Consider the following 14,461-nt stretch of genomic DNA (forward strand, 5'->3'; position numbering starts at 1 on the left):
CTTCACCCTCTCCGCCCACCGGGACGCGCAGTTGCCGCCGGCGGCTGCTCTGCTGCCATCTCGGACGAGAAGCGGAGGATAAGAGCTGTTCCATCATGGCTTCGGACAGCGAGGAGTGGTCAGGCTCACACGCCTCCTCCTCGGCCCAGGAATCCAGCAGGACCCGCGCCGAGTCGAAGGGGAACTAACGCGCCTCCTCACACAGGCCGTCGACCACCTCGGGCTCGAGTGGTCACCGCCCCCTGAGCAGGCTCCCAACAGACTCCACGCCGCACCTTTGCCCGCCCTCCGCGAGATGGCGGTCTAAGCTGGTGCACCCGTCTAAGGCCTGCAGAACTACTTCCGCCTGTGTTGGCCGCGCCTATACCGCCGCCGGCCAAGCCACATCTGCTCTGCATTCCTTGACCGTCTTACAGACAGAGGCTGTTTCAGATCTGACTAGCCGACTTGGGAGAAGCTGAACGCACTACGCGCCGCTCTCTCTGTCCGGTCTCTTCGGTTCCGCGGTGAGTGGCATTGTTGACCGTTTCTCGAAGCTCAAGCCATGAATCTCTTTCTGCCTCATCGCGCTAGCTCCTCTGCAGGCCGCCCACGTGACCAGCCTCCTGCACGAGCCTCTTCACAGCGCCCAGCTCAACAAGCCAGACTTCTCAGCGTCGACAGGGCGGCCGCCCTCGATCGCGCTCAGACAGCCGCCGCAGATCGCCGCCCCTCTGCGGGCCTCGGCCTAAGATTGTACTGAAACCTGAGCAACCGAAGTCCTCCTAGCGTTGTTGAGAAAACGACGGCTCAGTCCCGCCACGGCTGGACCACCGTCAAAGCTTCACCCCCCTGTCAGTCCCCTTCTCTCAGGCTACTGCAGTGGTGGATTCAGCAGCCAACAAGCCGGTGATACTACCCGTTTGCCTGCACTCAAACGCCGTTTTCACGGCGACCCAAAGAAATCTTGTAAAGAGTAAACATGCCTTATGTGTAGAAAATGTGCCCACAATCCAGTGCTCACCCCTACACACAAGCATTACACATCCTGTGTCCCTATCAGAGCACACTCACATAAGCGGTTACGACCGCTCGAGTGTTAGAGTTAATAAACGCGCCACGCAGCCCGTGCGCGCACCCCTCCTCTGCCCGCTCTGTCACACGGCCAGCTGTATGTAAGTCCCGTACGCCCCTGTCAGTCCCCTTCTCTCAGGCTACTGCAGTGGTGGATTCAGCAGCCAACAAGCCGGTGATATTACCCGCTTGCCTGCACTCAAACGCCGTTTCCACGGCGACCCAAAATAAAGCCTTATGTGTAGAAAATGTGCCCACAATTCAGTGTTCACCCCTACACACAAGCATTACACGTCCCGTGTCCCTATCAGAGCACACTCACATAAAGCGGTTACGACCCGCTCGAGTGTTAGGGTTAATAAACGCACTCCACCGAATCCGTGCGCGCGCCCATTCTCTGGCCGCTCTGTCACACGACCAGCCTTATGTGTAGAAAATGTGCCCACAATCTAGTGTTCACCTCTACACACAAGCATTACACGCTCCGTGTCCCCATCAGAGCACACTCAAAAGCGGTTACGAACCACTCGAGTGTTAGAGTCAATAAATGCGCCACGAATACGCGCGCGTGCCCATTCTCTGCCCGCTCTGTCACACGGCCAGCAAACACTTCTCTGTATGTAAGTCCCGTGCTCGTGGCTATGCTTGCGCATCACTTAACAGACGTGACTCTTTCCCCATTCACCTCAATCGGAAGTCACTCACAGAACAGCCTGTCCATGCTGTCTGCGAGCAGTCCAGCATAAGCACAGTAAGCGCGCTCACACATTCTGTTCAGCTGTGTGCGGCAATCAGAGCGATTTGGCCATTCACCCTCTAACATTACGCTTCAAAGCGTGGGAAGATATTCCAGGGATATCCGAATGGGTGTTAAGCACAATAAAACAGGGCTATTTGCTACAGTTCGAGCGCCGTCCTCCTTGCTTCAGAGCGCGCTCGAAACTACTTTGAACACGGAAGCAGCGTGCATGCTTCGTTCAGAAATAGCAAACCTTCTGTGCAAAAGGGCCATAGAGAGAGTGCCGCCTCCCTGAGCGAAGTCGGGGTTTTTACAGCCGTTATTTTCTTGTCCCCAAGAAAGACGGCGGCCTCAGACCAATATTAGATCTCAGGGTTTTGAACAAAGCGCTTGCAAAAGACCGCTCAAAATGCTTACAACCAGCAAACTCCTCGCGCGATGTGCGCCAGGGGACTGGTTTATTTCTCTCGATCTGAAAAATGCATACTTTCAGATTCAGATAAATCCCGTCACAGGCCATTCTTGAGATTCGCCTCGACGGCCAGGTTTATCAATACACCGTCCTTCCGTTCGGCCTGTCCTTAGCACCCCGTACTTTCACGAAGTGCATGGACGCTGGCGCTCGCACCCCTGCGGAGTCAGGGTTTGCGAATTCTGAACTATTTGGACGATCGGCTGATTTTGGCACAATCACATATGGAGCTTCTGTCTCACAGGACAGTTCTCCTCAGTCATCACTCCTCAGTTTGGGCCTTGCAGTCAATTGGACCAAGAGCTCACTACAGCCCAGTCAGGCAATTTCCTTCCTTGGAATAGAACTAGTGGCAATGACGGCTCGCTTATCTACACAGCGCGCGCGCCGTGTGCAGCGACTAGCCGCGTCATTTCAGATGAACAGCCTCACACCTCTGAAGAAATTTCAGAGAGTGCTAGGCTACATGGCCTCAGCCGCAGCAGTACTTCAGCTGGGTTTACTGCACATGCGCCCGCTTCAGCATTGGCTAAACACCCGTGCGTCTCGCCGGGCTTGGGCCACAGGCCGCCAGCCCATCAAGGTGACTCAGACCTGTATTTCAGCTCTGCAGCCCTGGACAGTGGCCGAATGATATCATCGGGGAGTGACAATGGGAGCTGTATCTCGCCGAAAAGTCATCTCGACAGACGCGTCCAACGCGGGTTGGGGCGCGGTCTGCGAGGGCTCTCCGGTTTTCGGCCTATGGTCAGTTCAGGAAAAGCTCCTTCACATAAATTGTCTGGAAATGATAGCGGTCGAGTACGCGCTCGTGCGCTTTCTCCCGGTCATTCAGGGTCACCACGTCCTGGTCCGTTCGGACAACAGATCTGTGGTATCCTACCTAAACCGTCAGGGCGGTGTCAGATCCAGGAACCTCTTCCATCTGACGAAACGCATACTGAGTTGGTCCCAGTGCCACCTGCGCTCGCTGAGGGCGACACACGTGCCAGGCCACCTGAATGATGGCCCGGACAGACTGTCCAGAGACAATATTCCCCCAGGGAATGGTCCCTGCACGCTCAAACAGTCCAGAAGTTATGGCACCTATTCGGCAGAGCGGAGATAGACCTCTTTGCGTCCAAAGAGAACTCTCACTGCCCAATATTTTTCTCGAAAAGCGAGGACGCGCTGGCCCAGGACTGGCCCAGACGCCCGCTTTACGCCTTCCCTCCCATCTCGCTATTGCCACAGGTAATGCAGAGGATCAGGGAAACGCGTCACTTGGTGCTCCTCATAGCCCCACTTTGGGAGAATCAGACATGGTTCCCGGAGCTTACGCAGCTGTCACTGACAGCGCCGTGGCCCATCCCAGTGAGAGCAGATTTCCTCTCTCAAGCTCGCGGCACAATCTGGCATCCCCACCCAGAGCGCTGGGCGCTGCAGGCGTGGGTGATCAACGACTACCCGTCGCTCTGCCAGAAGGAGTAATAAACACCATCATACACGCTAGAGCCCCTTCCACGAGAAGACTCTATGCGTCAAAATGGTCTGTGTTCTCAAAATGGTGCACCGACCGAGACCTGGACCCGCGGACATGTGGGGTGTCGTCGCTGCTCGTATTTCTACAAGAGCTGCTGGATAAGGGCAGATCCCCATCCACCCTCAAAGTGTATGTGGAGGCCGTTGCGGCGTTCGCTGAACCCCTGCACGGCCAGTCATGGGGTAAAAACAAGCTGGTCATCCGCTTCCTCAGGGGAGCTAGAAGGATGAACCCCCCCACGCCCCCCATCGGTTCCTATCTGGGATCTTTCTATAGTTCTCGAAACTATGAAAGCCCCCCCCTTTCGAACCACTTCAATCCGTGGATTTGAAATACCTTTCACTCAAAACCGTTTTTCTGACTGCCCTGTCATCAGTCAAACGTGTGGGAGACCTTCACGCGCTGTCTGTCAGCGCTGCGTGTCTTGAGTTTGGACCAAGTGACTCCAAGGTCATTTTAAAGCCTAGACACGGCTATGTTCCCAAGGTGATCGGTACTCCTTTCAGAGCACAGGTCATTTCCCTATCGGCGCTGCCAGCACCCGATAGCGAACGCGACGCCAATCTCCTTTGCCCGGTCAGAGCACTGAGATTGTATACTGCGCGCTCCGCCGCTTTCAGACGCTCTGAGCAGCTTTTCGTTTCGTTCGGAGGGCGCACCAAAGGTCTCGCCGCCTCGAAACAGACACTATCTAGATGGATAGTGGACGCTATTGCTGCTGCATACGCGTCAAAAGACCTGCCAATTGACAATGGGTTCCCGTAGCGTAAGCTAGCTTACGCAATACGAGAGAACCTCTCGTAAGAGAACGTATCGGTTACCTAACGTATCCTTGGTTCTCTCTAGATGAGGGAACGAGTATTGCGTAGCCGGCCGTGCTCGTGCCACGAGCGACTTTTCACTTCAGTCAATGAAAACCAGGGTTCCAGCCTACGAACTACGCTTATATGCACTCTAGTCACGCCCATTTTGGCGGGCTTTGTTGCAGTGAGCGCGCGGACGCCTCTCATTGGTTGCGAGTTCGCCCAAGCTTGTCTATAGGCTGCAGCAGTTGCCGCAGAGCAACCTATGAGCTCGCTAGCTAGCCCGCTCAAGGTCTGCAGCTGCCGCACTGCGTTGACAATGGATACAAAAATTAAGGATAATTTTTTGGCTTCAATATCTCAGAAAAGATTAATCTTTCCCGTAGCGTAAGCTAGCTTACGCAATACTCGTTCCCTCATCTAGAGAGAACCGAGGTTACGTTAGGTAACCGATACGTTTTTTCCCATAATCTCAGATTTGGATTATGGATTGGATTATTCACTTTCAATTAAGGTATCATGATCCACATTTTAATAGCAATACCTAGAGTTTTACAATTAGAAATGTTGAAACAATAACAGTTATATATCAATAAATCACCACTTTCTAAAACAAATACAGTAAACCATGATATCTTATCATGTGTTATTACCTCCCTGTAAACTCTTATTGACTCAGTCTGTGTTTCTCTGCATCTTTGCGGTCTGCTTTCCCTTTGTTTGTGATTTTGTTTTCATTAACTATAGTTAGAAAATAGCAATAATTCACCATAACTTTTTGCATGACCTTTTAAGGTGCATTGGCTTTCACATGTATATATACACTAGCAATACACCCTGCGGTATGACTGTGTATTCAACCCAATTTGAGTAACTTGCAATACAGTGCAAGAGAATATTTACCAGTTGCCCAAATTTGCAAGAAACTATGGAATTTCCTGAAGACAAAAGAGCCTCCAAATTTAATCTGTTAGCATGACAGAGCAATCTGGCTAGGACAAACTTCTTTGCAATATTTCAAAGCTAAAAGCTAAAAGAAAAATAGTTTTTCTTTGCTAGTGCATCAAAGAGACAGTGATGTATTGGATGGGGTTCAGGCATCAGGGTTTTTTTTTTTCGAATGCGTCTCACAATATTTCTCTCTGCTCACAGCGTTCCCTACCTGTGAAGCACTCAGCCAGTTCAGCTGTGCTAATGGGAGGTGCATTAGCATGAAGTGGCATTGTGACTCAGGTGAGTGTATCCAAGATGAAGAGAATATCTTGTGATTTGCTTTACTTGCTCTTCCATTTAGTGCAATGATATATTAGGCTGTTTTCTCAGGAGGTCAATTAGTTTCATTGTTCCTGCTGTCCAACCTCTTTTGTTGCACAAGCAATTCATCACATTAATAACCATTAAATATTCACAGATTATTTTATATGAAATATCTTCATTTCAAATCTAGGAGAGTGTAATATATTGACCACTCTAAATTATTGCAGGCCCTCAAGTCCTGAAATAATGTTTTTATTTTTTTTATAAAAATTTTTTGCCGGCCAATCTTTCAACAGCAAGAAAACACACGCACACACACACACACACACACACACACACACACACACATATATTATTTATTTGCATCATTTTTGTATACCTTAACAATGAGAGCATTTTCAGCCAAAGTCATCCAAAGTGAGGAGGCATTTCTTAACTAGGGTTGAGGCTTTACCCTGAGATACTTTGCCGATTTGTTTTCAGCAAAATTATTAGGGCCTATATAATTCAAGGCCTTAAAGACTATTTCAAAACTTTGTGTAACACTGTCCTTTTAGCATTACAACTCCTAGTATTGTGCATCAAGGCATACTGCATAAAGTGTCTGACGCCATGACTTTAGATACAATATATCAAACCAAGTGGCTCTGCCAACAAATAATGCTTGAGCTTTTCTCAAAACTAACTTTACTTTACTTACCCAGTTTTGCAATTACTTTTAACCAACTGGTGTGAATGTGATTTTTAGGTCTCCAAGTAGATTAACCACAGGTAAATATTTTTGTTAGAGGGTATCTGATTTCATGACTGCATACACCAATTATTACTTAAGTGTGTTAATGTATGATAATAAAGTGCAGACTGCCTAATAAAAAGAAAACACAAAAACGCGGAACATAATTTCAGCTAATTATGCATGCATTTAATGTAAGCCGAAACATCACGTTTAAAGAAGAATAGTCTGTTATTTCAGTGGAGGATCTGTGTTAACTGAGCTTCGCAGATGAGCTTCTTATGTGATACTTGACTGTATGTTCTTATCAGGGACTAGGAAGTTCTGTGAACTTATGCATGTGTGTATGCACTTTATCTGGCAAAGTTTGTGCCATTATAATGGATGCTATGTCCCTCAAGGCCCTAGTACTTATAAAATGAAAACATGTATGACTGATAATAACCATGGCTGAAATTTTGCAGAGAGTGATGAATAAATATTTTTTTTTGTTCAACCTCTGAACATGATGCCACACCCTAATAATTTAATCTAAGCACAAAACACCACTAAGACATGCATATCCACATCAAAAAGCTCAAATGACCATGAAAGTAAACCACAAATAAGCAAATTGTCAAAGGGTGTGCATATTATCTCGCTAACTCGAATGAACAGCATAACAAAACTAATTAAATTGAATGAACAGAATAACACAACGAATCAAAATGACAGACTCACAATATTTAGCAGTCATTAATATTCAATACAAACCAATACATTAACAACACAACACCTCAACGCAATGGCATACAACTCAATGAAATGAGAAACAGTGCTTCACTAATCCCACCAACAGCATAATAGGAAAACAATATGCTGCGTAGTGAACTTGCCAATGAAGTTCACTATGCAGGTCTGCAGTCAAGAGCAGTAACTTCCGGTGCCCAACTTCCAATTTCTTAAAATTAATGTATGATGATGCCATACAATTTGCACAACAGTGACTCTTCTGGAGGGCTTAGCCCCACTTGCCCCTAATGTAGAGATGTGGCTGATCCAAAGTCATACACACAGTTTTAAATTTGGTTTTAGTATCTAAATACTTTTCTCTACTGTAATGAATGCAGTGATTCTAATACTGATTATGAAAATTAATATAAGAGTTTTAATATGTATGACTGTATTTGTAGATGACGACTGTGGAGACAACAGTGATGAAGTGGGCTGTGTCCACTCCTGTGCTAAAGGACATTTTCGTTGCACCAGTGGAAAGTGTATCCCAGACCACTGGGCCTGTGATGGGGACAATGACTGTGGGGACTTCAGTGATGAAAATCTTACTTGTTCTGGTGTTGCCCCTGGTAGGACATTACCTCATTCTCTTTGCACATCTTATAAGGTCTTTTGGTTTGAGTAATGTTAGTAGGTTACATTGTTCATGCACACTGCAGTTTTAAAGGTGACAACCACATTTAAATACAAAAGCCAAAAAAACTCTAAATGATCATTCAGTGTGTGTAAATTCTGAAGTCACTCATCAATTTTAGATGGTTGGCATAGTGAAAACCATTGCAAAGTTGTAACATCATGGCTGTGTGAATGCCTGTGAACATTGATGCCAAAAGTTTAACCAACCTGGTGTTAGCCATTTATTACTAAATTAATTTAAATCTCCATCAAATATATGATTAATTGACAATTTCAGCAAATCTGTTTATGTTGGCGGTATGGTTCTGTTCTGGGCAAAATACTCCCCACCCATCCATGGATACAGCAGGCAGAGCGGTGAATACCCCCCACCCCATAACAGATCCAGCGAATTACATTATAAAATCATAACAATGTACAGTAAATAGCTGAACAACAGATGTTGACAAGGTGTCTAAATATGCATGGTGCGAGAGAGAAAAATGATAAGATAAGGTTATGATTTCCTGAAAACGTCTCAGGTTACATATAATGGAACAAGATTAGCAAAGGGCAGCATCTCGTTCCACTTTTTTCAGGGAACAAGGGTTACATACTTAACCCGAGACATTCTCTTTACAAAAAGCTTCACTTGATGCTGCCGCTTTGGTAAGTGCTTTGGGAACGCAATAACCACGCCGCTGCACTGGGGCTGTCCGGCCCCCTACGGTTGTGAAGTGTGCTCACAAGAACGCGAGTGGTCTCAGACATGAGCTTGAGATGTCGACTCAAGGGTGTAAGAGTAGCATAAACGTCTGAACCATAACATTTTATGAATGTGTGCGGAGAGGACCAACCTGCCGCATCACAATCTTGCTGCAGAGGGAGACCTCTAGCCAAGGCTTTAGAGGAGGAGAGTCCTCTGGTAGAGTGAGCCCTAAAACCTACTGGCGAAGCTTGACCACGCGCCTCGTAGGCCCGGACAGTAATGTCCCTCACCCAAAGTGACATAGTCTGTCAGGAGGTGACCGCCACCCGGTCACGGCTTCCAAGTGAAGAATTGCTGCACTGATTTTACGCCACTAGCAAATGCGGTGGACATAAGTCTGAAGGGTACAGACTGGATAAAGTCTGAGAAGTCTTAGCTGCTCTGGCATTACAAACGGCAGGGAGCAGAAGGCTTAGAGAATAACCGGCCAAAGGTCGCAAAAGGCACCTTGGGCAGGTAGTCAGGGTAAGGGTGCAAAGAATGCTTTTGGTCATACCTGGGGCAAACTTTAAACAGGCCGGCAAAAGAGACAGAGCCTGTAGGTTCCCAAGTCTCCTTAGAGACATAATTTCCATAAGAAAAAACATCTTGAGAGTCAGAAGTCTACCAAACGCTGACTCTAGAGGTTTAAAAGGGGGGTCTCACCCTATGAATAGGTCCTAGCAAGGATGCCTCTTAGAGGGCACCCTGCCCACCAATGCGTGGCCAACTGAAGTGGAGGCCACATAGAACCTGTCAGTGGTGAGGAAAGTGCCTGCTGACAGTTCTTTCTACAGAAAATCCAGAACTGAAGCAAACTGGCAGTTAGCTGGTTCTGTATTATGAACTTATTAGAAGGAAACGCATGCATGCGCATTTGTGCCATCACGACCGGGGGGGGGGTTGGGTGACTCGGGGAGAAGTAGAGGAGACATTGCGCTACCAACAGAGGCGAATAGGTCCTCTTCTGCCCAGATCAGTTCCAAGTGGAGGGAGCCCTAGCACTTGAAATGGTCTCGATAACCTCAGAAGAAAGCCCTGTGAACCTCCGTTGGTACCCTACAGGGGCCAAGCATGAAAGGGTTCACAATTCGGGCCGGGGATGAATCTGTCCCCTGAGCCTGAGAAAGAAGGTCCTCCCTATTCGGAATCCCTAAATGAACCGTCAAGAAGAGATATTAAATCCGAGAACCATATCCTGTTTGGCCAGTGCAGCGCCATTAGTTGGAGGCAAGACCCTTGCTGGTGAACATTGGCCAAGACTCCCGGGAGCAGAGAAATCGGGGAAAGAAATGCATACAGACGCATTCTGGGTCATGTATGTGTCTTAACGTCCAGACCCAAGGGGGCTGGGTGACTCGGGGAGAAGTACAGGGTACATTGCACTTTTCATAGAGGTGAAGAGGTCCTCTTCTGCCATATACGATCTCACCCAAACTTGTTCCAAGTGGAAGAAGCCCACATTTAGAATGGTCTCGATAAGCTCAGGAAAAAGCCATGTGTCCCTCAGTTGGTACCCTTAGGGGCCAAGCATGAAAGATTCCACAATTTGGGGCCAGCGCGGTGCTATCAGTAAGAAGCAAGACCCTTGCTGGCGAACTCTGGCCAACTACTACCTTAGGGTGGGTATTTTCTGTCTGGACAGTAAATCTGCTTCCACATACGGACATTCAGGTATATAACTGCCCTGAGTGACAGGAGCTTGCCCTGGGCCCTAAGGAGAATCTGACGCATCAGAAATACAGCTGACAAGAACATGGATCTCCCTGATTTTATATGTGAGAGGCTACCGCTGTATTGCCCACCCGCACCAAGACATGGCAGCCTCAGGAGGAAGTATTTCAGGGCCAGAAATACAGCCATCAACTCGAGACAGTGACTGTGACAACCGAGCTGATGACCCTTCTATCCCCTTAAGCTGGACGACCACTTAAGGCCGCTACCCAGCCTGTCAGGGAGGTGTCTGTCGTTAGCAGCCTGCGACAACAAGACGCACCTAGAGTGGGACCCAAGGCAAAAAAACGGGGTCTGAACCACATAGAAAGGGAACGAAATCCGAGGCGCGTGACCCTTATTAGCCTAGGGGTTTTGGACCTTGGAAGAAATCCCCTGGCTTTGAGCAACAACAAAAACGGTCTCATGAGCAGAAGGTCCAGAGGGATCACCGAGGACGCGGTCGCCCTGAGACCTGGAAATCGTTGATACTGATAACAGTGCAACCTTGACCTTGCTTGACTTTGCTCAGGGTGATCTGAATGGACTCAATTCTAGCGGGAGACTGTTGTGCCCGCATTGTGACTGAACTCTATTTAGAGAGAGGAGAGAGGACGCTTTTCTTGGCGTTGAGCCTCAACCCCAGAGAAACCAGATGAACTAAGACGATATCCCTGTGCTGAACTGCCAGTTCCTGGAACTGCGCTAGCATCAGTTGTCTGTATAATTCAGAATGCAGTTGCAAAGGAGCCAGCGCTACATCATGCATTTGTGAATGTGTGGGTAAAAAGGGCTAGGTCGAATGGAAGAACCTGACACTGGAAGACTTCGCCCCGAAAGCAAACCTCAGGAACTTCCTGTGTTGTGGCAGATCTTCTAAATGAAGTAAAGAAATGCATCATAATATCGATGGTGAACAGCCAAACGAGCCGTAGGGCTTGAGACACGATCGTCTTGATAGGCAACATCTAGGACTTGAACACCCAGACTGGACAGTTCAAGCTTTAAGATCTAAGTCAGACACCACCCCTCACGATCCATAGGAACCAGGAAGTACTTACTCTCTCTCTGGAAGGGGAACACATTCCATGGCCCCTTTAACCATGATATTTGCCTTTCACAGTAGACATAAAAAATAAATCTGGTTTACGGTAGTGAGAACCACACCGTTGAAACAGGGAAGGCGGCTGTGAATTAAATCCTGGCACCCTTTCCTACTGTTCTTAAGACCCACAAAAAAAGTATATATCTGGCAGAAGTTTCTACGCTGCCAGGATCTCTGAGATGGGTACTAGATTTTAACACTTCCTGTTGAGGGGTTGTCGAGTGTTTCGCGTCCTGAATAAATGTGCCAAAGGTGCCTCTCTGCGGTGACCAAGGCAGACATAGACCGGCCAATAGCACTGGCTGTTTGCTTGGTCGCACTGAGAGAAAGATCTGTGGCTCGGCGAAGCTTAGAGAAGGCTTGCTCGTCGAGCGCAGCACCTACACTCAGTTCATCCTGCAGGTCAGCCTGGTACGCCTGTAATACAGCCATAGTGTGCAGAGCAGCACCAGCCTGACCGGCTGCTTGATAAGCCCTTCCCACTAAAGATGAGGTTGTCCTACGAGGCTTTGAAGGGAGAGAGGGCTTTTTGAGTGACGATGCCGAGCCCGGCAAGAGATAGCCCGAAAGCGTCTCTTCGGCCGGTTGCATCACTGAATATCCCCGTGCCTCAGCACCCACGATAGTCGAGTATAAAGACGTCGAGGGTACGTGAACACTGGAAGTATATGGGTTCCTCCATGAGTGAGAAAGCTCATCATGGAGGTCATCAAAGAAAGGAAGGGGCTAATATAGCTTTCCCTTTTTTTTATTATTACTTTTTTTTTAATAGTTTGGAGCGTTTGGCGAGGGGGTCTCTTGTTCGTGTGGCCAGTCTAGCTGTAGTCTGGCCACAGCCTGAGTAACCACCTAGAGTAATTTCTCAGCTGCTTTATTATTATGCGTGAAATGTACAGAGGTTCAGCGCCACCCTCGTGAAACGAAGAGGTGCCGAGGCGCAATTCAGCTTACGAGAAGGATCAGCTGGATCTAGGGAGAGAGCGAGCGATAGGGATGGACCTGTCTCTCGCTCCTCAGCTAGATATATGCGAGAGCCTTATGATGAAGACACAGATCTGATGACACGCTGGTGACACATCTATTTATAGCCTGGCCACAGGTGCATCTAATGATCTCACCAGCCGAGGCTATAAATTCTGGTCAATGTTCAGTGACGTGTTACACACATATTCACAGCTGGTTGCAATGCAGGATTGTTCCCAAAAGTGCTTAGCAAAGCGCAGCATCATAGTGAAGTTTTTTGTAAAGGGAAACAATAACATTTAAATTTTTAGGTGAATTATTCCTTTAATGTAAATGCATGTTGTCACTATCTGAATCATTAAGGTGTGAGTTCTGTTGTAGAATGCGCTTGTCGTTCCTTTCAAGAACAGTTGTGTAAAATAAGATGAAGCACTCAGAAGAGGAGTGTCAACTGTAAAGTTAACAAAGAGTGTAGATGGGGTTTAAATATCCCTGTTGCGTTAATTAAAAATGTGTTTGTGTTCGTCTCTGTACATTAACAGTTTAACCAACCCATCAAGTGGTTCCCAGAGCATCTTCTTAACTTGACTAATTAACAGGCTAACAAAGAGCTAATAATGATAAAGTCAGAGTTGCTTGTAATTGTCTGGCTGCAATGCCCTTAATTTGGGGAACACAAGTTGAAAACTTTCTCTCCCCTTCGGCAGTGGGCAGATCTAATCTTATCTGAGCTCACAAGGGAAGTACCTTACAGATTTGAATCTTTTAATCTGCTGTAATTACCTCTGAATGCTGAGGGTGGGTCCTCTGATGCTTTTAGCTCACCAACTTGTCACAGCAATGAGGGAGTCATTCATCAAACAAGCTCCTGATGGAGGTCCTCAGCTCTCGTCCGTCTCAGAGGAGTTGTCCGGTTTATATCCTCCCAGTGCAGGGATAAGATTATTGTATAACACATGCTCTGTATGTGAAAAGTGGAGAAGACACTGTTAACTTTCAACATTTGCCTTAAGCAAAACAAGGGACCCTGTAAGTCTTTAAGGGTTAAGAATGTTATTTAATGTCTGTCTTATCCAGAGGGTCTTTTGGGTGACAGGCTGGTCTGTAGTAGGTTTGATGTGTAAAAACGTTTAAGAGAGATTACTGTCAGGGTTCAGAATGAATATAAAACTAAAGGCAGACTACAGTGAATAAGACTCTTCTATAATGCAATTGTCTTACTAATGCAATTGAAAATCTCCACCCTGTCCTTTGTGTTGACAGTGCACAGACAATTTAAAGCAGTTTTAATTTATAAAATGGAGCTAGTTCAACATGACAAAGGCCAGCTGAAGTAGTGAGCACCTTTGAATCAAAGCTTTATGAAATCATCTGGTTTTATAACCAAAAATTACAACACTTCATGGCCAAAAGTATGTGGACACCTCCTAATTAACAGTTTGTTTATTTACACTTTACCCATTACTAACTGAGTGCATAAAATCAAGCATACAGCGATGCAATATCGGTATACTTTAGTTGACAGCATTTGTTGCATAACGTTGATTACCACAACATTGTTTTTTAATTGCCCTTCATTTATAAAAAAAAAAAAATATTATATATATTTTTTTATAAATAAAGTAGTGTAATGTTTACTGTAAAGCACTTACAATAGAAGTTAAAGGGCCATGTTAAAATACATAGGTGTGAATTCTCGAAACAGTTGTGCCACTTTTGCTCATGATATCATCGCAAAAACCTGCATATTCACTAGCCATCCACAACATTGTTTAAGCATGTGCAGTTAGTGCTGAAATTGCACTGCATCTTAAGTATTTAAATTAATAATTGTAATTATTTTCCATGCAAACACACCTCCTTTCAGTGTGAATTAATAAATGTATTTATTTATAAAAAAACGTTTGGTGGAGGCACTAACGCTATTCCCCACAATCTCTGTGCACAACATGCCCCAAGCCCCA

General features: G+C 46.7%; 1 protein-coding gene across 1 annotated transcript in view; it reads left to right on the forward strand.

The window, feature by feature from the left end:
- Positions 1 to 14,461, forward strand: part of lrp1bb (low density lipoprotein receptor-related protein 1Bb) — a 491,998-nt gene that overhangs the window by 292,616 nt on the left and 184,921 nt on the right. The window contains exons 18-19 of the mRNA XM_052142560.1: positions 5,742 to 5,822; positions 7,752 to 7,922. Coding sequence (XP_051998520.1) covers positions 5,742 to 5,822; positions 7,752 to 7,922 — 252 coding nt within the window. The remainder of the gene's footprint in view (positions 1 to 5,741; positions 5,823 to 7,751; positions 7,923 to 14,461) is intronic.

The sequence above is a fragment of the Xyrauchen texanus genome, chromosome 14 (assembly GCF_025860055.1).
Source record: "Xyrauchen texanus isolate HMW12.3.18 chromosome 14, RBS_HiC_50CHRs, whole genome shotgun sequence".
Classification (NCBI taxonomy): domain Eukaryota; kingdom Metazoa; phylum Chordata; class Actinopteri; order Cypriniformes; family Catostomidae; genus Xyrauchen; species Xyrauchen texanus.